At 35.6% G+C, this 26,676-nt stretch overlaps 1 protein-coding gene across 19 annotated transcripts in view; it reads left to right on the top strand.

Annotated features, from left to right (window-relative positions):
* syne1b (spectrin repeat containing, nuclear envelope 1b) overlaps positions 1 to 26,676 on the top strand; it is a 138,574-nt gene that overhangs the window by 93,116 nt on the left and 18,782 nt on the right. For 14 of the 19 annotated variants that reach the window (XM_079853920.1, XM_079853917.1, XM_079853924.1 and 11 more), the window contains 34 exons: positions 5 to 199; positions 1,056 to 1,220; positions 2,474 to 2,665; positions 4,009 to 4,143; positions 4,296 to 4,396; positions 4,463 to 4,640; positions 5,978 to 6,109; positions 6,385 to 6,534; positions 8,184 to 8,393; positions 8,480 to 8,581; positions 9,354 to 9,473; positions 9,643 to 9,843; positions 9,936 to 10,109; positions 10,931 to 11,062; positions 11,229 to 11,425; positions 11,519 to 11,651; positions 12,406 to 12,588; positions 12,738 to 12,887; positions 13,095 to 13,271; positions 13,953 to 14,108; positions 14,202 to 14,357; positions 14,495 to 14,665; positions 14,755 to 14,888; positions 16,349 to 16,553; positions 18,426 to 18,608; positions 18,706 to 18,852; positions 19,658 to 19,812; positions 21,611 to 21,758; positions 21,867 to 21,961; positions 22,044 to 22,278; positions 23,739 to 23,933; positions 24,808 to 24,933; positions 25,008 to 25,163; positions 25,824 to 25,982. In XM_079853920.1, the coding sequence (XP_079710046.1) occupies positions 5 to 199; positions 1,056 to 1,220; positions 2,474 to 2,665; positions 4,009 to 4,143; positions 4,296 to 4,396; positions 4,463 to 4,640; positions 5,978 to 6,109; positions 6,385 to 6,534; positions 8,184 to 8,393; positions 8,480 to 8,581; positions 9,354 to 9,473; positions 9,643 to 9,843; positions 9,936 to 10,109; positions 10,931 to 11,062; positions 11,229 to 11,425; positions 11,519 to 11,651; positions 12,406 to 12,588; positions 12,738 to 12,887; positions 13,095 to 13,271; positions 13,953 to 14,108; positions 14,202 to 14,357; positions 14,495 to 14,665; positions 14,755 to 14,888; positions 16,349 to 16,553; positions 18,426 to 18,608; positions 18,706 to 18,852; positions 19,658 to 19,812; positions 21,611 to 21,758; positions 21,867 to 21,961; positions 22,044 to 22,278; positions 23,739 to 23,933; positions 24,808 to 24,933; positions 25,008 to 25,163; positions 25,824 to 25,982 (5,448 nt within the window). The remainder of the gene's footprint in view (positions 1 to 4; positions 200 to 1,055; positions 1,221 to 2,473; positions 2,666 to 4,008; positions 4,144 to 4,295; positions 4,397 to 4,462; positions 4,641 to 5,977; positions 6,110 to 6,384; positions 6,535 to 8,183; positions 8,394 to 8,479; positions 8,582 to 9,353; positions 9,474 to 9,642; positions 9,844 to 9,935; positions 10,110 to 10,930; positions 11,063 to 11,228; positions 11,426 to 11,518; positions 11,652 to 12,405; positions 12,589 to 12,737; positions 12,888 to 13,094; positions 13,272 to 13,952; positions 14,109 to 14,201; positions 14,358 to 14,494; positions 14,666 to 14,754; positions 14,889 to 16,348; positions 16,554 to 18,425; positions 18,609 to 18,705; positions 18,853 to 19,657; positions 19,813 to 21,610; positions 21,759 to 21,866; positions 21,962 to 22,043; positions 22,279 to 23,738; positions 23,934 to 24,807; positions 24,934 to 25,007; positions 25,164 to 25,823; positions 25,983 to 26,676) is intronic. The other 5 variants (XM_079853915.1, XM_079853916.1, XM_079853910.1 and 2 more) reach the window with 1 other exon arrangement.

Genomic DNA, 26,676 nt, shown 5'->3' with positions numbered 1-26,676 from the left:
CCAGAATCAGATGGAGGAAATCGTCAGACTGCAGGATGATATAGATGGGCTTCAGTCCAGCTTCACAGAAGAGCTGATGTCTGATGTCGTGGACTCGGACTCTTCGGATCAATTGGCCATGCAGTCCACACTCACTGTACTGGCGGAGAGGATGGCCACCATACACATGAAGGCTTCAGGAAAACGCCAGCTTCTAGAGGTATACCAATTAAGCTTGGTTTACATTCCTTGTTCACATTTATTATACCATGGTCTGGGTGAATACTCGATTCTGATTGGCTGCAGGGTGTCCGTTAAAAAGTGATAATGTACACCTAGGAAAGGCGTCCCGTCAATTTGCCTGATGACAGTTCTAAATGATTGCGCTGGCTCAAACTCACTGATCAACTGCTGCGGTCGGGTCGCTGTGGCCACGTTGCTTGGCAACGCCTGTATACGGGAGATATTAAATAGTGCGCTCGACTTAATAAATAAAAACCCTCACGATTTTTACTCTAAAACACATTAAAGTATTATTAATTGATTAAATATTTCTTTCTTTCGTAAGTGACCATGGTATAAGCGGGTTAATGCCCTTCGAGGTGTCCATTAATACCTGATAATGGACACCTCGTCGGGCATTAATCCTTACATAACTTACATTTCAAAACTACACAAGACACAAAGAAAATAAGGTTATAATGTAAAATATTATATAAGTTATTTAACTGTTCAGAAGTTTGGGTTGCTAAGATTTTTTTTTTTTATGTTTTTGAAAGAAGCCTCTTACAGTATACAGTAAAACAGTAATATTGTGAAATATGATTACGATTGAAAGAATCTTTCTCTATTTTAATATTTTGAAATGTAAATAATTCCTGTGATGGCAACAGGTGAGGCATAGACTAATGCAAAGAAAACGAGGGGGTGGGGTAAAGACATGACAAACAAAGGAGCACATGGCGAACATAATAAACAGCAACCACAAAACACAAAAAGACAGACCCAGCTGATCAGCCGGGAGTCCTGACAGATGCTCAGTAGATATTCATAGATGTTTATGGTGATGTGTATAGGAGCGACAGAGTGAACGAGTGGAAAAGCAGCAGCAGGCGCAGGCTTTACAGAGGTACCTGAACCAGGCAGACCAGCTGGACCAATGGCTGCGGAGCACTCGTGGTAACATCACTTCCTGCTCTCAGGACTCGGAAGACATGGAAGAGCAACTCAGAGACTGTCAGGTTAGAGCGCCCTCTATTGCCGATTACTAAAATATTTAAATTATTTATGATTTACTGTTTAATCTAAAAAAGAAAATGCTTTATTTTGTGTTTCCCTGTGAAGGCCACCTTCCCTTTACCTCTGTACAGATAAAACGTTATCAGAATGATTCCAGTTCGCATGGATACACGGAAACGACAAATTATTTTGTATTATGCAGACCAGACAAGTAATTTGGCAATGTCAATTTGTAAAGAAAGACTAAACACCTGCGCACATATATATTCAAATGAGCATAGCTATAGACTAAACACATAATATGCATGTGCACGCTGTCACCGTTTTCACAGATTCATGTTTTTGAGGTTTACACGGAGATGATAACTTTTTTCAAAAAATTTCTCGAGCCACCAAACACTGTTGTCGTGCAAATGAACGGCCAGAACACATTAAAAGTTTTCTGTTTTCAGTTAAACAGTGTTGTTAATAACTAATGATCTTTGCAATAGTGAATCAATCAAAAACTAACATTAGCTGGACAATATCTTTATTCTAGAGCTGCTGTAAAGACAAAACAATCTCTGTTACTGTAATTTCCTATTATCACTGTAAAGCTGCTTTGAAACCATCTATATTGTTAAAAGCGCTATATAAATGAAGGTGACTTGACTTGACTTATTATCTATCGACATTAAGGTCTGCTTTGTGTTTTTAAACAAATGAGTTTTTGTTAATTCCTCTCAGAGAACAGGATACTTTGTTATCCGTAAACGGCAGCATTAAAAGGCCTTTGAGCATTCAGATGGATTGATTCTTAAGCGTCTGTGGCACGACCCGTAATCAGATTATGCAAATCTATCAGCGTAACACTGTTCACAGTTGGCTTTGAGGATATTAGAGGATTCCTGTGAGAGGATTGGTGCTCACTTGAAGTCTGTTCCACCTCTTATTGCATATTCATGAGGGTGACTGCAGCATTAGTGGTGAAAGGGGTGGGGCTTCGTCTTTGTACATAAATACAAACTGGCAGATGTCCCAAAGCGGAACACCTTGAATTTTTTTAGTAGCATATGCACTGTGTAGACAATTTTCAAGTGAATTTGGGATATAATTTGAAGTACTTTCATACATTCTTGTTGTTATCCTCAAGAATGCATGTTTACTGTGAGCATGGCACGTGAGGGATTACGGATAATGTAGGTGTTCGGTAAGGTCCTGGGATGAGATCTGCAGAACCATGTTTGAGCTGGCCTCTCTTCTGTTGCTCCTGCAGAACATGCTGCTGGAAATCGAGGAGAAGGTGCTGGCTCTCTCCGAGCTCTCCAGACACAGCGAGAATCTTCTGCTGGAGGGCCGACCGGAGAACAGGGAGGACGCGGAGCTGCTCTCCGGGAAGTTGCGTACGCTGAAAGGCAGCCTGCTAGAGCTGCAGAGGATGCTGCAAGACAAGCAGATCAACATTCAGGTGAGACTGGACCTCTGGATCAAGGCTGGAAACTTTGACATGTTTGTTCTACAGGTTCATTTGGAAATCCTAAAAAAGTACTCAGGCGGGATGTTAGCGCTATATTGCTTTGATATATATGTCATGATACTGAATGATTTCCTTATGTATATACTAAATATCATTGTATTAAATGGTGCTCCAAATTCCTTCAAGTTCCATGGCCAAAACATTATAATGGTACATAATAGTAATAATAATAATAATAATAGTAATACATTTTATTTGTATTGCATCTTTCATAAAATAATAATAATAATTACCAAAACCATCAAAACCAAACTATTATTTTTATTATACAATCTTATATTAAATCATTTGTAATATATTTTTAAAGTTTTTAAAAACTGCATAATCTTAAACTATTTTTCTACAACAAAAAAACTGTATGTTAAAATAAACAAGGTAGTTTTTTTTTATAAGTACAGTTAAACCCAGGATTAAAGTAACATTTTGATTTTAATTTGATATTTGATATTATCTTTTTGATATAAAGATTTTGGTAACACTTTACAATAAGATTTCATTTGTTGACATTAGTTAATGTATTAACTAACCATGAGCAATGCATTTGTTACTGTATTTGTTAATCTTTGTTAACATTAGTTAATAAAATATACAAAAGTTCATTGTTTGTTCATGTTACTTCAGTGCGTTAACTAATGTTAAGAAATGCAACTTTTTATTTTAACAATGTATTAGTAAATGTTAAAATTAACATGAACAAAGGATAATAAATGCTGTAAAAGTGCAGTTCATTATTATGTTGACTAATGTAGTTAACGTTAACCAATAAAACCTTATTGTAAAGTATTTTATTATAATAAAGGTTTTATTATAATAAAATTACATTAAATATTAAAATAAAATAGATGTTTTATAATAAATTTGAATATAATTTTTGATCATTTCTTTCTGAATAAAATTTGACCCACTTTTTGTGAGATTCTCTAAAAGTTTTGTCTTTTATGTCCTGCAGGCGACATTAATTTGGGAGGAGTTGAAAGGCCTTCAAACATCATGTGTAATAATGATATACTACATCATAGGTTTTTTTCTTGTCACTCCATGTGCAAAATAATTGAGCAGCACTGGTTTCTGGGTCTGAATACCACAATCTCATGCATGGCTTCCTCTTTTCCTGCTGTTATTCACAAGAATATTGCCGAATATGAGAATGATGACTGATGATTTGATTCATGATTGTATGATCTTTTGATAGTGTAATTCAACGAGGAATTTACGGTATTCAGGACTATTAATCCGCTGTATGTACTCATGTTTGCATTGTCCCTCTCCCGCAGGATTCCCTTCAGGAACCCTCAGACTCCAGTGAATCAGACTCTAGTCTGTCCCAGAGTCCAAACATGCAGGACTGGCTGGCCCAGGCCCGCTCCACACGCAGCCTACAGCACCAGGACACCCTCCAGAAACAGAAGGTACATAACATTTCACAAGATGAAGAGTGAGTGATCAAAATATTTAGAACTATCAACATTGTGTCCCCCAGTGGGACTGAATATGTAGTAAGGTGTTTTAAATAAGAAAGCATCCACTAAATGAGGAACGATAATATATCATGTTCATTCAGGAGCTTGAAGAGCAACTTGCAGAGCAAAAGAAGCTGTTGAAATCTGTAGCAAGTCGTGGAGAAGAAATACTCACCCAACAAGCATCACCCGTCAGAGCCAGGTACCATTAACATGCATTTCTCTCTTTCATTTTGACCTCAAATCTTTACTGACTCTCTCTTTACAGTTCTGTCTGTCAAATCTTCTGCAGTGTGACGGAGACCCTGTCCCCTGATATAGAGCTGGAGGGAGACAGTCAGGCTGTGAAAAAGCAGAGGAGAAAGAGATGGGAAAGTCTGAAAAAAGACATGTTCACTAAACTACAGCTCCTCATGAACACCCTGGAGCAAGACAGCAAACAACCGGTACACTGATTTCTTTACAGTATCCACATCACTCAAATTTAGAGTAGTTGACCAAAACATTAAGATTTTAGATTAAAATGCATATTTTAGGTCAGCAATTTTTAATCACCTAATTAATCAAAGTGTGACAAATGCATTTCTGAAAGTGCATACATTCAGTGCAGTCTCTCAGTTAATGAGTATACAACTATTAGGGGTGGGAATCTTTAGGCATGTCAAGATCCAATCCTATTCCAAGATCAATCTTGATCTGCTTTTTTTTCTTATTAATTAGTTTACAACTTGAAAATCTTTTTTATTGAATTAATTACATAATATGTAATAAGTACTTTTCTCAAAATAATTACAAATTAAAAAATGTAATTAATCAATTGTATGTTAAGAATTTTAAATATATAAGCTAATATAGCTTCAAAACATAAAAGCAAGTAGTAGCCTAAATAATAAAGAGGAACAAAGCATAACATATTACTAGCAATTAACAAAGAATGCTTTCAGTAGAGTATCTGAACGTTTTCCATTCAAGAGCAGTGAGTGATTTTACTCTTTCTCAGCTTTATTGTTGTTTGATTATTACTGATTTCAAAAAGAAATTGTGTGCACATCCAAAAACTTTTGGCAGGTGCTCGATCAAATGAAGCATCAAACTCAAAATAAACAAGAATCGGCACACTGCCACTTCTGCTCCCATGGATTTATTAAAATTAACAACGTTTCAACCTAAAGGGTCTTCGTCTTGCGTGATTATTACTGATGACATCGTAGACAGAGGGGGATCTAATAAGCTGCATTCACACTAATGCACTGATCTCTTTTAAAATATAACATGTTTTTTGTCCTGTCTAATCCCTTAAGACATAACTGGCTGTGTTTACATTAATTTCGCGTCATAAAAGCATTTTGAGTAATTGAGCAATCGTGATGCATCTATTTTTTTTTCTCCCACCCCTAACAACTATACATTTACAATATATACTTGTATACAGTGAGTATACATTTAAATGTAGTGCAATTGGCAGATGCTTTTATCCAAAGCAACTTACATTGCATTTAAGGCATACATTTGATAAGTTTCCTGGAAATCAAACCTATGACCTTGGCATTCATCCCATAAATATTTGTATCAATCTATGTTGCATAATATCAGTCTCTCTTTCCCTTTTTCTGCATTTGGGTTCTCAACTATCATTTTACTTTAAACTTTAGCACTATTCTTTTTGTGGCCTGGCTGCCTTCAGGGAATGCAAAAGATCTTGCATAACTGTGGCACAGTTGTAATACTCGGAAACCCTCTCTGTTGGTGGAGTGTTTCGTAAAAGTTTTCTATTTTCTAACAGTTTTACTCCAGAACTGCTTGTGTGAAGACTGCCTCCCCGGTTTATAAGAGAGAGACTCACGTCCAGGACAAATCCAGCCTGATGTCCCTGCACAATGGATTCAGTCAGACAATAAAGGAAATGACCCCTCAGGTAGACACATTTATATAAAACACTTCTGGTGCTTTGATGCATGCAGTTGTGACGACACAACAATTGATTCTTGAATTGAATTGTATTAATGCACCTAGTTTCTTAACAGCCTACACTTAAGCTAAAAGAACTGTAGTACTTGTTATGAATGTTTACACCCCTTAACCATGGTGAAATCACTATAATGCACAACCTATTGCTTAACTTGACAGCTTATCATATCAACATGTATGTAGGTGTCCTAAACAGTGTATAATATGTTATTGTTTCTACAGGCCACAGAGCGCGAGGTCATTCTGATGGAGCAGCAGCTTTATTCAGCAGTCACAGCCTCTTCCTCTTGGGTGGATGATGTGGAGAACACACTGTTTTCTGGCCCTGCGCTGCTGACGGAGAACGCTGAGACACAACTGTCCAATTATGAGGTCTAAACTTTGAGAAGCAAATTTTTGCTAGATATTATCTGATTCCTGTCTGAGACATCATATTCACCCACATTCAGTTCTTCGGATGTTTGTTTTATATAAAAGACATTTTACACTAAACAATATGAGGATATATAATATCATATATCTTCATATATATATATGACTTCTGGACAATAATTTAAGTATTTAAATTAAATTGAAATTGTATTATTAAAACTATGAATTATGTTATTAAAGAACATTTATGTTTTATATTATTTTAATAAAAAACTAGTGCTGTCAAATCGATTAGTCGCGATTCATCGCATATAACATAAAAGTTTTTGTTTACATAATTTATGTGTATATATATATATATATATATATATATATATATATATTAGGGTGGTCCTTATTTTTAAAGTCTCCAATTGTCATGCTCTTAACCCTTCAAATTGTTCCTTTATATAAGAAAATACAGCATGCCAATTTTTATGGCAGTAACATAATAATTACTGGTAGCTCAATAGCTTTAAACTTTCTGAGATTTTGATGATTTTTGTAAAAACAGATCATTTGATTTGGTATTGTACCTGGCTAGTAAAATTCCAAAAAAATCTCCATAAAAGCATCTAATGCACCATATATTCCTAAATATGTATTTTAGATACATATCTCAGTTTACTTATTGTAGAAACTAAATCCAAATTAATCCATCCATGACCCGGTTTAGCAGATTTACCTTTCCTGGTGGAATCAATACATATTTCTATTGATGATCACCTTGGTTATTGTTTGGGTTTAGAACACATTTTTTTGGTTTAAAAAATTACATTACGTTCCTTGAAATTGACCCGGAACTTTGGCCGAATCAAGTAGATTATCAGGAGGCACAGGCAACCATGCAATGAAAGTAGTCAAAGTAGTTCATTTGCAGCAACTTTTAATATTACTTGCATATCACAATAACGCCGCACAGCTTAACATAGGCAATCTTCCACATGATTGAGCTACCTCTAAATATCATTTTTTTGTCAACATTTTTGCATATTTCTAATTTTGAAGTTAAAAGAAACAGTTTAAGAGGTTAAGACACTAACATTTTGCAAAAAAAATAAAAATGGACTTGATAAGGACCTCTCTTATTCTCTCCAAGGCTGCATTTATTTGATAAAAAATACAAAAAAACAGTAATATTGTGAAATATTATTACAATTTAAAATAACTGTTTTCTATTGGAATATATTTTAAAATGTAATTTATTCCTGTGATGCAAAGCTGAATTTTTAGCATCATTACTCCAGCCTTCAGTGTCACATGATCCTTCAGAAATCATTCTGATATGCTGATTTGCTGCTCAAGAAATGCTTATTATTATTATCATCAATGTTGAAAACAGTTATGTACAAAACATTTTTATATTTTAAAAGTTAATATTTAGAATTATCTTTTTTTTATTATTATTTTTTTTTCATTTTCATGTTAGTTTTAGTTTTAATAAATTTAGCACTTCAGCTTATTTATTTGAGTTTGTTGCCAAGGGAACATTTCTCATTTAGGTTTTTTAACAACACTGCCAACTGTGAAAAGTAAAACTATACATGTAGATAGAATTAACTGAAACTCATTTATAAATATCTTATCTATATTTTTTGCTTGCCTCGCAGACATTGGGAAAAGAAGTGACGGAGGTGACCGGGGTGGCCAGCCACAGCCAGGGCCTGATCGCCAGCTCTGTGGGTCTCTCTGAGGAAGAGCAGACCCTGATGAAGGACACTCTGGACTGTCTGACGCGACGCCTGGGAGCCCTGGATTCGGCTCTGGACCGCCGCTGTGACACCATGCGGAGCAGAATGCGGGAGCTCACGGCTTTCCAGGTGGGAATCAGGCCTGATGGGCACCATTCAGTTCTGTACATGAAAGGCAACACTGCAACATCATCTCAATTCCTGTTTCTTTTCAGACGGAGTTGCAGCATCTCTTTACAGCGATTAGTGAAAGCAAGTTCCAGGTTATCCAGAAAATGGCAGGGGTTCTTGACCACACAACAACTAAACAACTTGAAGTAAGACATTTTTTTGATTATTAATTAATGCATTGGATTAACAGTGATTTTAGTTGTATATCAGTATCATTTTAGTATTATTCATATACCATTATAGTGTTCATTAATATTGAATTAGCTTTCATTTAAATGTTCATTTTAATGTTAGTTTAAGTTATGGTCCTTTTGTAAAGTGCTGTTGTCAATTTTAATAAAAAAAAAAAAAAAAAAAAATTCTGATAAGCTTGAATTTATTTTAATTTTAATTTCAGTTTTTTTCAGTTTTAGTAATTTACTTTTAAAGTAATTTTATTACCTCAAATTAAAGGCATAGTTCACCCAATTTTTTTAATTGTGTCATCATTTACTCACCCTCAAGTTCCAAACCTGCATGAATTTCTTTCCTCTGCTGAACACAAAAGATATTTTGAAAAATGTTTGTAACCAAACAGTTGATGGACCTCCATAGTACTTTTTCAATACTATTGAAGTCAATGGGGTCCATCAACTGTCTGGTTACCCATAGTCCTCAAAAATCTTATTTTGTGTTCAGCAGAGTAAAGAAATTCATACAGGTTTGGAACAACTTGAGAGTGAGTAAATGATGACACAGTTTTCATTTTTGGGTGAATGAGCCCTTTAAGCTAATTTCAAAGTTTTTCAGAATTTTTTTATATTTTATTTCAGCTTCATTTCAATTTACAAAAATGATTGGTATATTTTGTTTTAGTTAACAATAACAACATTGTAGCACAGTTATCGCTGTGAACTCTTGTCATTTTTGTTCTGACAGACTATTGCAGAGGTAGAAGAGACGCTGAAAGACTTTGAGCACAGAATAACAGAGCTGAAAGCCAGAGGGGCGGAGCTACACCCGGACCAGTTCTCCACCAATGAGCTGCTGAAGCTACAGGTACACGACCAATCATTGGCACCAACATGAGCAAAATAAACACTTTTATTCTTACATTCACTTTTGTGCACTATATTATTATAAAGCAGACAATATAGTCGTAAAATATAATGGTTAAGACCTGAAATACCTGGGTCTTCTCAAAGTTGTCCATGTGTGTGCTGGACAGGATGCTTATGAGGAGCTGGTGATGACGGTGGGCTCTCGACGGAGCGGGCTGAATCAGAATATGGCACTGAAGAATCAGTATGAACGAGTTCTGCAAGATCTTATTGATCTGGTGGACACGGCCCAGGATAAGATGACCGCTGACCAGAAGATGATTGCCAGCTCAGTAGAGGACGTGCACAGCCTTCTAGACAAACACAAGGTACACCAAACTCCTAAACACGTCTTGTGTGTGTGTGAAAAATATGTATATAACCTTACTTCAACATGTGTCCCTAAATGCTTCATTTCCAGGAATTTTTCCAAGGCTTGGAGTGGCACATGGTCCTCACTGAGACATTCTACAAGAAAATTAGTGCCTTTGTTTTGCCACGTGAGCGTCAGACTCTGGAGGAGACGCTAGCTCGCGCTCAGGATGTGCTCAAGCAAGCGCACAAAAAAGGAGTTGAGCTGGAGTGCATCTCAGAGGTAACATTTTTATTCAGTATATATATACACACACTATTGTTTAAAAGTTTGGGGTTTCAGTAAGGTTTTTTTAAAAAGTCAACATTTACAGACATTTATAATGTTACAAAAGATTTCTATTGAAAATAAATGTTCTATTCACCCAAAAATGTTGCACAGTTTCCACAAAAAATATGAAGCAGCACAACTGTTTTCAACATTTGTGTTGAATGTTTATTGAGCAGCAAATCAGCATATTAGAAAGATTTCTGCCTGATCATGTGACACTGAAAATACAGATGCTGAAAATTCAGCCTTGCCATCACTGGAATATATATATATATATATATATATATATATATATATATATATATATATATATATACACACACATATACACATTAGGGATGTGCCCGAAGAGTAAATCCGAATTCAGAAAGGCACAGAAAATTTATAAAAGTAAATAATTCATTCTATGGAGCCCCTGAAGGGACATGGTTAGGCTTGCTGCGGTAGTCGGTTACATTGCAGTTCATCATGCAGTTTCATTTATCACGTGAAGATATTACGGAGAGATGACTGACAGGACGATCTGAGGATTGGTGCGCAACAGATCCTTAACGTCATTTACAAATATCTGTTCATATTATATATTAAATGATTCGTGTGATCGCGAATAGGAAAGTGAAATTTGTTAAATGTGTAATTTCCTTTCAAAACATAGTATATGGCTTCGGGCACATCCCAAATATTTATAAATATATGCATAGTAGAATTTATATTTTAAAGTATGGAACTGTTTCCTACATACTTATCTGTTTGTATGTTTGTGACTTTATCAGACATGGAGTCGTCTAGTTTTGGACTATCAGACCCTGTACCGTCTGCTAGAGGCTGTGGAGGGCAGTCTGCCGAGGGTCGGCCTGGTGGAGGAGACAGAGGAGAGACTGAAGGAAAGAATAGAGCTCTATCAGGTACATAAGAAAAGTAATGAATCTTCAGGCGTGTTAAAATGAGATATATCTGGAGTAACTTGCCAACATGGGTATGATTAGTGTATTAGGATAGATATTCTAATAATACCAGACTAACTGTATGTGATCAACTTTCCAAATTGACCTTCCATGAACTTCACCTAAGGCCCTGAGGGCAAGTCTGATGGAGAACCAAAACAAGCTGCATCAGGTGCTGGAGGAAGGGAAGCATCTTCTGTCAGATGTGAGCTGCTCCAGCCTGGAGAACCAGCTCACTCTTTTGGGTGAACACTGGCTCAACAACTCCACCAAGATTAACAAAGAGCTACACAACCTGGAATCCATCCTGAAGCACTCAACCAGGTCAGGGGTTTTAGAGTTTTAGACTGAAATTCATTGTTTTGTTGATTTTATTCTTTAATCTTCATGGTGATATGTGCTTGTTATTTGTCACAGGTATAAGCATGAGTCTGCTGAACTGAGTCGCTGGCTACAGGAAGCTCTGGAACGCTTGGAGTTCTGGAACACACAGACTGTTGCTGGTCCTCAGGAACTGGAGACTGTTAAAGACCAGCTATCGGCTTTTCTGGTTAGTTAGTCTTAAATGTTAATAAATCACAAACATGGGATGTGTTTGGGATATTGATGCATTTGGTCAACCAATTTCACCAGAAGAACCATACTGGCACATGCATTGCTGATGAACAGAAGCTGCTGCTAATTTATTATTATTTTCATTTATTATTATTTTTTGTTTATTTAAATTTTTTCTTGTTTTTTTTATTATTTAAATTAAATAAATTTTTTATTGAATTTAATTTTATTTAATTTTATTTAAATATATATATATATATATATATATATATATATATATATATATATATATATATATATATATATATATATATATATTTTATTATCACTTGTCCTGTGTACGGTTGTGGGGATGCTGGTGCCTATTTATTTATTTGTTCATTTATTTATTCATCTTCCATCCAACCACCAATCCATCCATTTATCCAAATGACCATATTTATCCATCCATAATCTAAACGCATTTATTCATTTTTGAAACCGCTTGTCCTGTTGGAGCCTAACCCAGCATCTTGGGCCATATTTATAATAATATTATCTTATAACTTTTTTATTATATAATAATATTCACAATTTAATGTTTTTGCCAATGATAAAATAGTGTCAATAGAAGCTTTAATGAATAATTATTAATAATTAAATATGTATTATTTGTGTAATTATTGAAATCCCTACATGTCCATTATGGAAGTAATTCTGGAAACCACACTATATAGACAGTACCATGTGTTGTCTTCTCTTGTGTTCAGGAGTTCAGTAAGGAGGTGGAGACTCGCTCCAGTCTAAAGGCCTCAGTGCTGAACGAGGGAAACCAGCTGCTGAGACTGAAGAAGATGGACACCGTGTCTCTGCGGTCTGAACTCACCCGTCTGGACTCTCAGTGGTCTGAACTGCTCGCCCGCATTCCCGTTGTTCAAGAGAAGCTCCACCAGGTACAGCCCAGCTCTTCTGCGTATGCCACTTTCTAAGCAGGCTAATCTGCTCAAACAAATAGGATTAATGTAGCTTCTGAGGTTCATAGTACCTGTCTGATATTTCTTAGTCTATTGTCTTTTAAAGATATATTGTTGATTTGTTTTAGTCTCAGATGGATAAGCTGGCATCCTGTCACGCTATCTCTGAGCTTGTGAACTGGATTTCATTGATGGAGAGAGTGATAGAAGAGGATGAGGAAAATCTCAAAGGGGCTGTTGGGTCAAAGGTCATCCAGGAGTACCTGCAACGATACAAGGTGACTTAATTTTCCAGTTTTACCACAGTTAGAGTCATCAAATGTGAAGTGACATGTGTTGCCAAGTATGGTGTCCCATACTCGGAATTTGTGCTCTGCATTAGACCGGATTTTATGACGATAGTCAGAAGACTAATTACTAATGACTAGCCTGAATTGTGTGGAGTGTATGTTTTTACATACTGTTGTTTTTCTCTACTTCTCTAGGGTTTCAGAGTGGACGTCAACTGCAAACAGCTCACTGTGGACTTTGTGAATCAGTCAGTGCTCCAGATCAGCGGTGCGGATGTGGAGAGCAAACGCAGCGATAAGACTGACTTCGCTGAGAAACTGGGCGCCATGAATTGCCACTGGCAGATACTGCAGACACACATCACAGAGAGAGTGAGACTTCAGATTATACTTCTACACACTTCTCAGACTGTCATTTTTTACAGTTTGTATACTTTTAAGAAATGTGAGATTAAACATTTGAAATCTCGCATTGCTTTGCACTGATTAAACTGTATGTTCTTCAATAAAATCAATAGTTATTGAGGGGTGAAAATATAGGATTTTAGTTTAAATCTTGATTTTTTTTTTTTGCATTTTAATTAAGTTATATAATTTACTAATAACCATTTATTAATAATTATATATACTGTAATAACCATAATTCATTTAGTCATTCCATAAGTCTAAAGAACTGTATGTTCTTCAATAAAAACAAGTTATTGAGGGGTGAAAAAATATGATTTACTTTTTTTAATTAATTTATATAATTGATTAATAATTGATCTTAATTAATAATAAATTATTATGTCATTATTAATTATAATAATAGTGAATTCTAATAATTATATAATAATGATAATTATTATTTTAATACATGATTCGATTAATTATATAAATAATAATATACATAATTTTAAGTCACCCTGCCGCCCCCTTGGTTGAGAACCACTGTATAAAAATTGTCATTATATTTTATTTATACTACAGTTTTTGTTACTGTTTGGGATATGAGGTTATACTGAAAAATAGCATAAATGTGTCATTTGTTACATTTCATTTTTGTTGTTTCAGATGCAATATCTGGAAGGCTTGTTGGCATCCTGGGTTGAATATGAGGGTAAAGTTCAGGGTCTTCAGGCGTGGCTGAACGCTCAGGAGGACCGACTCAAGAGAAAACACAGGATTGAGAATTTATCCTCCGTACAGAACGCACTCAAAGACTGTCAGGTTTGTCTTATTTTATTCAACGTGACCTCTGTGAGGTGGCTTTCCCCACCACCGCAAAACAGATTGTTTGTTGTTTTATCTTACATGTACCAGGAGATGGAGGAGATGGTGAAAGAGAAGGAGAGAGAGCTGGAGAAAGTGGAGGATCAAGCCTGTGCTCTTGTCCAAAACAAGACAGACGAGGCTTGTGCTGTTGTCATGGAGTCTCTACAAGCCCTGAATAACACATGGGCCAATCTGGACCACCTGGTATTACTATTTATTTCATTTGTATTTCATTTTAATTCGACCATAATTTAATGCTGCCTTAGAGTTTGGTTAAAATGAAGTAAATTAAGGTTTTGAACAGAACTTAATTGATGTATTTATGTGTGTGTTTGTCTCAGATCGGGCAGCTCAAGATCAGCCTGAAGTCGTTCCAGGACAAGTGGAGTCAGTACAAACAAGCGTCTGAAGAGATCAACGGCTACCTGACGGAGGGACGCTACTCTGTGTCCCGCTACCGTCTGCTCACGGGATCTCTGGAGGCTTCACGGCTGCAGGTGGAGAGTTTACAGGTAAATCAACTTCCTGTTTGTCTATTACTTTGTAAATTATGAATCTGAAGGGGGAAAATTACTCCTCTTCTTTCTTCTGACATCTTTAGAACCTGCAGGAGGAGCTTGAGAAACAAGAGAGCAGCCTGAGAAAGTTTGGATCAGTTACACATCAGCTTCTGGAGGAGTGTCACCCGTCTGTGACTGACACTCTCAACAACACACTAAAAGACATCAATGCCAGGTGCATGTGGTGCTAAATTTGATGCTTCATCAGTGTTTTTTTTATTATTATTTCATTCTTTTCTATCAATACAATAACTTAATCTCTCTCTCTCTCATATATACTGGTCAAAAGTTTAAAATATTTTTAGGGGTTCAAGCACGAAGTGCTGAAACCCTATTGTAATTGTAAGGATTTGTAAAACGCATCATGCAGGCCAAACCGTAAGGCCTAGAGACTTGAAACTTGGCCAGATGGTAGGCCTCAATTTGGGGACAACCTATCAGAGTATGACCCCGATTGGTCCATAGGTGGCGCTACAGCGACCAAAAGTACAAAATCGCTCATAACTCATAGGCCGTTTGTCCTAGACTCAAGTGTCTTACACCACTGTGATCCCGGGCTCAAGCCGGACAAAATGGCTATCTCCAAATTCGATTTAGGCAGGAAACATTTTCTGCTATTTCGAATTTTGTCCAAAACCTACTTTTGCGAACTAGTCCCTGGTTTTTGGCCCGATCGGAACCAAACCAGTCTAGGACAATTCTCTGGACTCTCTAGATCAATAATTATCTAAAACAAAGTTGAACTTTTGCATTTGGGTGGCTGTAACAGGGTAATTTAGAAAATGGGCGTGGCAAAATACATTAAAAAGCCTATTAATCCTAAATGAAAACTCAGAACTTCACAAAAATTGGTGAGCTTATGTGACATAACATCATTAACAAGCATGCCAAATTTTATGGAGATCGGACCATAGGTGGCGTTATAACTGTTAAAAAGCTTTAAAACCATACATTTCCTATGGTACATTGCCTGTATTGGCTCTAAATGGTGTTTTCCATCTATTATGTCAGTGGTTACATGCTTGCTAAATAAAACTTAATCACTTTTGATGCTTTTGTGCTTAAAGGCCTTAAAGGCCTTAACTGCTTGAACCCCGACAAATGCTGCTTGCAGCTTTAATTTTTTTATGTTTCTTCTCGTCGGCTTATCAAGGCTGAATTTATTTTGAACTAAAATACAAGTAAAATACAGTAAAAACAGTAATACTGTGAAATAGTATTAGTTTAAAATAACTCTTTTCTATTTTGATATATTTTAAAATGTAAATTATTCCTGTGATGACAAAGCTGAATTTTCAGCATCATTACTCCAGTCTTCAGTGTCACATGATCCTTCAGAAATCATTCTAATATGATGATTTGCTGCTCAAGAAACATCTCTAGCTTATTAATATTCTTTGATTAATAGAAAGTTAATAAGAACAGCATTTCATTGAAATAGAAATATGTTGTTACATTATAAATGTCTTTATTGTACCAAAAGGACAATTCAGTTGACAATTTTTGAACATTAATCATGGTAGTACTTTTTGAAAGGATCATGTAGAAACATGTAAATAGCATGGCATACTAAAATGGTAATCTTTAAATGAAGTTAAACCTGTAATGTCAATGTTTTCTGTGTGTGGTATGCAGGTGGAACAGCCTACAGGAGGAGATCGTGGAGCGTCTGAAGAGCAGTAAGGGTCTCCTGCAGCTTTGGCAGAGCTATAAGGACCTTTATGGACAGAGTGACTCCAGCGTCCAGACACTCGAGGAGAGAGCAAACCAGATGCTGAAGACAGCCAGCCACAAAGACATCTCTGAGGAGGAAGTGTCCACCTGGATTCAAGACTGTGCTGTGAGTGAAACTCAGACTGCCTGTCTGTGTGTGCATGTGAATATGAGTATGTAGCAAATTAGCTCTAAGAAATATTAATAATCAATAATAACTTGTTATAATTGATTATGAATATTTGGATCGGTTAATAGAATTAACTTAATGTCGTAAATTAATATTACAATCAATTAACCTGTTTGTGCTGTGAACACTCAGTGTTAATTGTTTATTAATTCTAAGAAATGTACATTTCCGGGGCATGGGAAATGTCTTTCTTATTTTACAGTACTACTAAGAGCAAGTAGTCAAAATCTATGATTAGGGACTCCAGTATATGAGCTTGAAACAAGGACAACTTTACGTGTGACATGAACAAGATTTTATTAACTAGACTATTAACTTAAACTACTCTAACATACACATACATACATGCATACAGTTTACCAAGGGAAAGGGAGCTGAAGCAGAATACAGGAAAGCAAGAAGTTATAGCATTGTTTGAAATTCAGCAGATCAACAACCTTGAGCAAACCATCAGTTTAGTTCTAACACGCCCTTCTTAAAAAGGGGTAAGGATACTTAATGTATCAAATAATGAGACTAAGTTTGATACTTGCATGTCTCGCGCATTTGAATTAAACTGTCCTGATGCAAGTTGTTGAGGCTCCAGTGGTCTTGATGAGAGAGAGCCAGTGGGAGTCAAAGGATCTTTGGTGAATGGAAAGACAAGGCCGCAGCCTGGCACAAGCTTGGGGGACCTAAGAAACTTCTAGTTCAGCATCATCTTCATGTCAGCATTTCAGAAAGGGACAAAAAAAGGACCCTTTGTTCAAGCAGGCCTTTGAACATGTAATTTGATTGGATGTTTAACAAAAAAATCTTCAAGATTCTTATAATACTAATGTGTCACAAAGTTAGCAAAATGTAATGTAAATTAACGAAGATTGGAGTTTATAGAGACACATGCTACACGTGATTTTGGTTAACCATAGTATGCAGGTCTGAAACATTAATCCAAAAGAGTTTAAAAGAGTGCATAGGCCAAACCACATAAAAGGAATATCATGAGATGGGAAAATTAGTGGTTATATATAGAATATATAGGATTAAAAGGGTTTATTTTTCCTTCTCAGCAAGAATTAAGAGAGTCACAACTCTCTGCAAATTCCTTTTGGGGTCGTAAAAAGTCTTATCAGTCTTAATGTGTCCTGTAACAGGACACCGGGTTCTGCCAGTGTGTTAGCTTCATTTGGGATGTTCGTTTTGGGGGAAGTTTCTTAGACCTTTGTTGGGAGAGTGAGTTTGCTGGATTATTCATTAAATATAATTAATAATTTATGTGTGTCTGATTGGTCCAGATGCTACAAATCCCCCCTTTCGAACGTTGTTGTCCGTGCTATAGACATCATTTAACTTCTACATAATTTATTATTTTAGTTCAAGTTAATCTCAACATTTACTACAACATTTTTAAGACCAAGGCCTGGTTTCACAGACAGGGCTTAGATTAAGCCAGGATTAGGCCTTAGTTCAACACGTCTATAAAAGTAGCTTTATAAAGGTGTCTTTGAAAAAAACTTTAATGATGTGCTTCTTGAGACAAAACAATGGCACTGACATATTATAAAATATGCCAGTGCAAGCTGCTTTCAGTTTAAACATCTTAAACATACATTTTAGTCTGGGACTAGGCTTAAGCCTTGTCTGTGAAACCAGGGATATAATTGTATCTGTTAGCTCTAAATCCACCACTGTAGAATTCAGAAATGGTCTTTAAAGTGTGTACTAGTGCACTAATCATGAATTCTGAACAGCAACTACTCCTGTAAAGTTTTATGTTTATATTCACCCTGATTAAGAATGTAGAATCATTTTCCTCTCATGTTCCCTCAGGAGCTGCTGCGCTCTCAGGCTCCCATCCAGGCGTCTCTGCAGGTTTTATTGGAGCTGGGAGCGCAGCTCAAACAGCAGGTGGACACATCGGCTGTGGCCTCCATCCAGTCTGATCACCTGTCCCTCACCCAACGCCTCAGTGCCGTGGAGCAGAGCCTGAGCAGACAGCAGGTGGCGCTGCAGGTGAGTGGAGAGGATCACAAATACCAGAGCGCTTCAGTGCCGTATGAGAGCGCTTTAGTGTCCGGTACTGAGGGTTTTTGTTGTTTTTTCTCCCCAGGCTGGAGTTCGGGACTATGAGACGTTTAACGAACAGTTGGACTCTCTGTCCTGCTGGATCGTGGAAGCTGAAGAGGTTCTGAAAGGCCAGGATCCCAACGGTTCCTCTGACCTGTCACTGATCTGGAACCGCATGGAGGAACTCAAGGTATGCAAGCCGGAATGGATCAATTATGCTAATATGTCGAGATTGTGTTGTGATTGTTAATTAAAACTATTAAAATAATTTTTGTTCATTGAAATAAATCTGAAATAAAATATAAATATTCAATGAAAAATGTAAATAGCTGGTAACTAAATTAAATAAAATAAGTTGAAGTTGAAGCATTAAAATGACTGAAATACTGAAATAAAAATAAAGCAAAAAAAAATATTAAAAAATAATTAAAAGGACTAAAGCTAATAAAAAATACTAAAATGTAAACTAAAATTAACAAGAAAAATTTAATTAAAAGCAAAATTAAAATATCAATAAATACTATAGTAGTATATAAATAATACCAAAATAACCCAGGGTCAGGGAGGTCCAAGACAAAATATTGGATTAAATTGACACTATTTGTTGTTATGTTAAAGACCTTTTGATCTGAATGCTTAAATACTCTATATTCTACATTTGTCACTAATTATAATACTTCCATTTGTGTTGCATTTTATAGTTTTGATGACTTTACTGTTATTCTAAAATGTTGAAAATAGTAATAATAAGAAATATGTATGTTCACACTTTTTACTTTATAATAACATAAATATGTAGTATGCATAATAATTGAATCATAGCAAATGAGATGTACTAAGAAATTGAATGAAAGTTTTACACAATATTTCCTCAAAAAAAAAAAACCCCTCAAAATAACAGAAAATCAGAAAATGGAAAGTGTGCAATCTCTTAAATTGGCCTGGCCAATATATTGATTGACCACCAATGTGTTTTTGCTGTGTTTTTTGTGCAGAAACAAATGCTGAAGTTCAGCAGTATGTCTCCTGATCTGGAGAGACTGAGTGAACTGGGTTACAGACTCCCTCTCAACGACTCTGAGATCAAACGCATGCAGAACCTCAACAGAAGCTGGTCCGCCACCTCAGCTCAGACCACTGAGAGGTTCAGGTTAGCTCCAGCTCATTAGAAAGAGTACTTCCTTCTCAGAACCCGTTCTTAACCCTATAAATCCTGACGTATTAAATAATAGTCAGAAAAATATATACGTTTTAAATTAAATTTAAACAATTTATTGAACATTTAGACAAGCTCTAAAATAATCATACTTGATACATCAGGCAAAAAGTATACAATTTGATGCAGTTACTGATATTTATATGACCAAAAAATTAAGGATGAAATTCTGATAGCTTGTAATGTAAATCAATGAGATCTTTATAACGGTATAGCAGACTACTGAAATAAAATGCATACAAATATCAGTTGTCACTATATCTCCCAATAATGTTTAAGAAAGAAAATATTTAATTGCTTAGTTTTTTTCTTTTCTTTCTTTCTTTCTTTCTTCTTTTTTCTTTTCTTTCTTTTTTTTTGTCACAGGTAATTTAATGCAGTTTTACGGAGCCGGGGAAGTCTCCTATAGGAGAGAAAAGTCCCGTAAATCCGTGGCCACAGTTTTGTAATTTGTCTCCTCAGTTTATAAACCGTATTCACAGATTCTTAAATTGTTCCCTCGGTTTAATAAATCACACTTACGGATTAATAAACCGTACCCATGATCCATGCGCTCAGATTTGTAAACCGTACCTTCGTTTTTTTTAGCCCGTACCCACAAATTCATAATCCGTACCCACGCTTTCACAATCTGTTCCCGCAATTTGTGGTTTGTCCCTCATTTTAGAAATCTGTGCCAACTGATTTAACTATTGCTCACCTATTGGTTACATTGACTTTAGATTCAAAAGACAATATAGTAAAATAATAATAGGCTAATAATAATAATGATCATAGGTGCCAAGTTATGTTTCTGCTGGTGTGTGTCCACATTCCATACAATTAATTATACTTTGTGTTCATTTCTCAAGAGTTCTGCTGTTTTTTCTTCATGCGATGGTGCGCTTTATGAATTAATTTCTTGTGAAGAGAAACATGCGGACAGCAAATACATTTCCAATCAAACAAAAACACATATTATTTCCATGTTTTTCGGATTGCAAAAGAGCATGGATTATAAATTTGTGGGTATGGATTGAAAAACCGAAGGTACGGTTTACAAATATGAGCGCAAGAATTAGAAATTCGTGGGTACTGTTTATTAATCTGTGGGCGCGATTTGTTAAAACCAAGGGAACAATTTAAGAATCTGTGAGTACGGTTTATAAACTGAGGGGATGAATTGCAAAACTGTGGCCACAGATTTATTTTTTCTCCTCCAGGTGACTGCGTTGAATGCACTGATGATTGAGAGATAGACAAATAAATGTTCCTCAGAAGCCTGATGTATCATATTTGATACATTTGAACATGATTGTTTTTAAAATTATATAAACATTATAAAAAAGTTGCTTAAGTCCAGTAAAAGTTCTTGAAATATTGGCAACAACATAAAAGTTATTCTTACATTTACTTGATAAAAACAGTAAATATTTCACAGCAAAAAGACACGTGTATCACGACCTGAAGGTGGACGCTTTTACAATTATACTGAAAGACCTTTTGTTACTTTATAAAAAAAGCATAAACTATCAATCAAACAACAAAATGCATGTAGTAGATTGTGTACAACAGGTTTTGATCATGTTTAACATTTAGAGGCCTTAGAAATGTGTGTATTAAATATGATACAGGCTTTATAGGGTTAAATCCCCCTCTTTATATAAAGACCTTCATGGAAATATACAATATATTATAGAAGATAATGTCAAGTGTGTGCTGACCTTCTAAAGTATGTAAATTGTCTTCTCAGTAAACTTCAGGCCCTCATACTACAACAGCAGACATTTCTGGAGAAGTGTGAGACGTGGATGGAGTTCCTGGAGCAGACGGAGGAGAAACTTACCGTGGAGATTTCTGGAAACTTCCAGAGCCTGATGGAGCAACAGAGAGCTCATGAGGTGAGCTGTGAACTGAGACATACAAAAGACATTTAGTTGTTTCAAGTCTTGTCTAGATCCTAATAAAGGAGCAATATGAATAAACAAAGCTGTGTTTGTTTGTTATAGCTGTTTCAGGCAGAGATGTTCAGCAGACAGCAGATCCTTCACTCCATCATCAGCGATGGACAGCGAATGCTGGAGCAGGGACAGGTGGACGACAGGTGAGGGACATCGTCATCCGAAATGTGCTTATGCAAGATATCAGCATACTTCATTTGAAACTCACGGCGAGTGTGTTTTCAGAGATGAGTTCAAGCTGAAGCTGGCTCTGCTCAGTAACCAGTGGCAGGGGGTGGTGAGGCGCGCACAGCAGCGACGGGGCATCATAGACAGTCTCCTGCGCCAGTGGCAGCGCTACAGGGAGATGGGGGAGAAGCTTCGGAAGTGGTTGGTGGAAGTGTCCCATCAGGCCGTGACCCTGCAGGCGGGCGCACCTGTCCCACTACAGCAGGCACGAGCCATGCTGGACGCAGTTCAGGTAAATATCCTTTGACCTCTGAGAACCTCATAAGTCTCCTTCACACCACACAACTAACACTTTTTTATAAAAATAAATAAATAAATACGCCAATAGCCTCGTGGGCAGCGCACCGTCATATGGCGCAGTTGCGCTTCGGGCAGCCCGAGTTCGAGTCCCGGCTCATGGACCTTTCCCGATCCCGTCCCCCTCTCTCTCTCCAACTTCGCTTCCTGTCAGCTAACTGTTCTATCATAATAAAACGCAAAAATGTTTTATTTTATTTTACCTAATAAAAATGTATTACAAATAATAATAAAAAATAAATAAATAACAATTTTATATACTAACATATACTACTATTTTTCCTTTAATAAATTATACTTGGTACTGAAAATAATTACACATTAGATGTTATAGTTTTTATTAATATTTTAAATTCGTTTTTTTTATTTTTATAGTTTCTGTTTTCATTTTAAAGTCTATATAGTTTTTTTTTTTTATCAAATTAAACTACAGTACATGAAAATGCTGCCTTTGCAACTAGCTGATATAAATATATACTGTATATATATTTTTTATTTTATTTTACATTTTATAAATGTAACAAATTATTATTATTATGTGTACGCCAACTGAAGAGTGTTTTATTTTAATTAATGTTTATATTATTTCAAGTAACACAATTTAAAAAAAAAATGGTGTTAGCCTTAGTTTTACTTAACTATAATAACCCTGCTGCCTTTTTATCTTCACAGTTTTATAAATGATGTTGAATTAGTTTAATTACTGGTATATGAGTGCCAAAATTCAACATAATTTATGAAAATGTGAAGATAAATAGGCAGCAGGGATATTATGGTTTACAAACTAAAAACATAAAAACATTTTCATTAATTGAAATAAAATAAAATATAAAAAAAATCTTGTTTTTTAGCTAGTTGCCAAAGCAAATTTTCTCATTTTCATTTAGTTTAACTTGTAGAAAAATAACTATTTCTAAAACTGAAATAAAAATTCATAAAACCTATATAGACATATTTTAAACAACGTAATAAAATGACAAAAACACAACAAAATTACTAAAATGTTAATTAAAAATGAAAACTTTTAAAAACTATAATAGTATCTCAGTGATGCTAAAATAACGCATTAATATAATTTTATGCGCAAATGAGCTGCAAACATGCCATGCCTTCAGTTTGTTTGATGATGAGTATCGATAAACCGTACCATAAATAGATATTTGTGGCCATTCTGTAGGTTAATTGAATGGCTTGCTCACGTAGCGCTTGAATTAAAAATAAACGGCAATTTATAAAGAGGGATGCATTTAGAAACATTTTTGTGCATACAGACGCTTTTTAAACTGTTCATAGAAACATATCAGATGTACGTACACATTATCATTACACGCACACCTTTCTGAACGAGGCCTTAGATTGAGGTTTTGTGATGGCTGATGCTCTGTTGTTCTGCAGCTGAGAGAGAAGGTTCTGCTGAGACAGCAGGGCAGTTACATCCTGACGGTGGAGGCAGGACGACAGCTGCTTCTGTCAGCTGACTCACGGGCCGAAGCGGCTCTACAGGACGAGCTGCTCAACATACAGGAGCGCTGGAGACACGCCAACATCTGCCTGGAGGAGCAAAAGAAGGAGCTGGCCGTCCTGCTCAGGGTAGAGCTCTTCATGTCACCGCAACACCTGTTGACTTCATTTGCAGTCATTATTGTCCGGATCATTTTAGTGATTTTTTTCTTTTAAAAAGATTCTTCCAAAATTGTATTCATTTTAGTCATCCACATCATGGTAAACCTCAAAATATCAGGGAATTTTTAAATTGTAATTTCCAAGTCTGGAAATAAAATCCTAAAAAATATTTTTTCTGTACCAGTTATGGAAAATTATAATTATTTATCGCAGTCATCATTTATTGGTCATAAAAACCCTGAATATTACCCAATAGTGTTCCTAGAAGTTCTTCCACTTCATTTTTTTATGTTATTGTTTGTGCCTAAGTAAATGTATAGTTACTAAATAATCTAAAATAATTATAGTAACTATATAAATATAAGTATTATAAATTATACTATAAATAAACATTTTTATATAAATATTAGTTAAATAATAACAATAATAATCTATAATAACTACAATAATACATTTAAATAGTACTATATTTCACTATTATTAGTTCAATTTAAAAATTATAAATTACAAAGTTTTAGTTTATTGTAAAGATAATTGTGGTGTTTAATGCTGTCACACTAATTTTGTCAAATATTGCTTTATTATAGTTCCATATCATACACCTTTAATTTTGCTCTTGAACAAATGTCACATTTATTGTTCAGTGTTGTACCAAAGACTTGAGTTCGACCAAATCATTGCATAGAATCGGCTCACAAGAATGATTTGTTTGTAAATCAGACGTCACTACATTAGTTTTCAAATGATAGGTCACTGCATGATACTATAATTGTTCAGAATGTGATATATGTACTTTTTGTATGTACATAAAGCATTTTGACTGGATTCAAACTCTGTGTAGGATTGGGAGAGATGTGAAAAAGGTATCGGAGGATCTCTGGAGAAACTGAGAGCATTTAAACGACAGCTCTCCCAGACGCTCCCAGATCGCCACGAGGAGCTGCAGTCTGAACAACTGCGCTGCAAGGTATGCAAAGTTCAGATTCACGTGGAACTGAGTAACAATGAAATGAGGGGAAATGAACTTTACATTCCTTTCAGGATCTGGAGAGCAAGTTTGACGGCTGGAAGGAGGATCTGACCCATCTGACTGTGTTGAGAGAGTCTCTGTGCAGTTACATCAGTCCAGAGGATCTCCGTGTGCTGCAGGAACGCACCGAACTCCTGCACCGGCAGTGGGAGGAGATCTGTCACCAGGTACACTGGCCTTTAGGTGGTGCTGTTTTACTACATATGCCTGTGAGTTGGTGCAGATCTTCAAATCATGAAGGGCAACTCTCTTAGACATCATAGGTAGATATTTGCTGTGCAGCTTTAGTTACATTCTCTTTTTCTAACATTACTGCATCAGAGTATATATGTGTATATATGTGTGTGTATATATATATATATATATATATATATATATATTATTTTTGTTAGTAGAGAGTAGCCAAGCACCAGCATTTGGCTGAAAGTGAAACTCGAATGCAAAGCAAGTATGATTTCTTTATGCACGCTCTTTGTGGCATCCGGTGCGTGAGCTGAGACACCACAGGATGTGAATGTACGTTTGATATCTCAGTAGACAGAGTTAACTGTAGATTTATACAGACCGTCAGAAACTCTTCTCTCATGCTGTTTTTTTTTTATTATGCTCTGGTCTGATATTTTCCTTTTTCTTTAAAGTAGTTTTGGGCTACAGTGTGTAACAGTGCGTTTATTTGCACTTTAGTTTTGCACATTATGAAGATACAGAAAGACGCTGTGGCTAAATATTTGATTTAAACTGGTTGATTTAAACCTAAATTAAGCTTAAATGCTCAGCCATATTTGTAATTACTTAAAGCCTATGTTTTTGTGTATGTGTCTGCGCAGTTGTGTCTGCGCAGACAGCAGGTGAGTGAGAAGCTGAATGAATGGGCCATCTTCAATGATAAATACAAGGAGCTGTGTGAATGGCTGACACTTATGGAAAGCAAAGTATCCCAGAATGGAGACGTCAGCATCGAAGAGATGATTGAGAAACTACGAAAGGTAACAGTTTAATCAAATCTTTGCCTTCGTTATGCTCATCACTAAAATATTTATTTTATTTTATTTGTTAAATTTGTTAAATTATATATATAATACTATATAATAAATTATATATATATATATATATTATAAAATATACACTGCCCTGCCCAAAAAAAGTCTGTTTGGATTTAAATAGGCAAATGAGTCTATGACTGGATCATTATTGCCGTGATTATTATGTTTCTGGCATGTTATATGAACATTCATTCTTCATGCTCCCTCTCAACCATTCTTTCACAATTTGAGTCTGATGAACCTTGACATTGTCCTCCTGGAATATGGCCATGATGTGTTTTCCTACACGGCTGTTTGAGAAATGAAAAGCTACACACTCCATCAATCAGAGTTAGAAGAACTGTTGCCAAACATATAACATGCTAGAACCATAATAATCACTGCAAAAATGATCCAATCATAGACTTTTCAGCATTTACTTATTCAAATCCAAACAGTGACTTTTTCTTTTGACCAGAACAGTGTATATTTTATTTTATAAGTTATATTTTATTGAAATGATAATATTTAGAATAAATGATATAATTATATTATATATAAGTTTATTTTATTTCATTTAACTGTATTGTTTTAAGAAAGTTAGTGTTGCCTAATGCTTAATATAGTATTTACAACAAATGTAACTCATATGGTGTGT

This window comes from Squalius cephalus, assembly GCF_949319135.1.
Source record: "Squalius cephalus genome assembly, chromosome: 20".
NCBI lineage: Eukaryota > Metazoa > Chordata > Actinopteri > Cypriniformes > Leuciscidae > Squalius > Squalius cephalus.
Note: the sequence above shows the minus strand (reverse complement) of the source record. Positions and strands in the feature narration are given on the sequence as shown.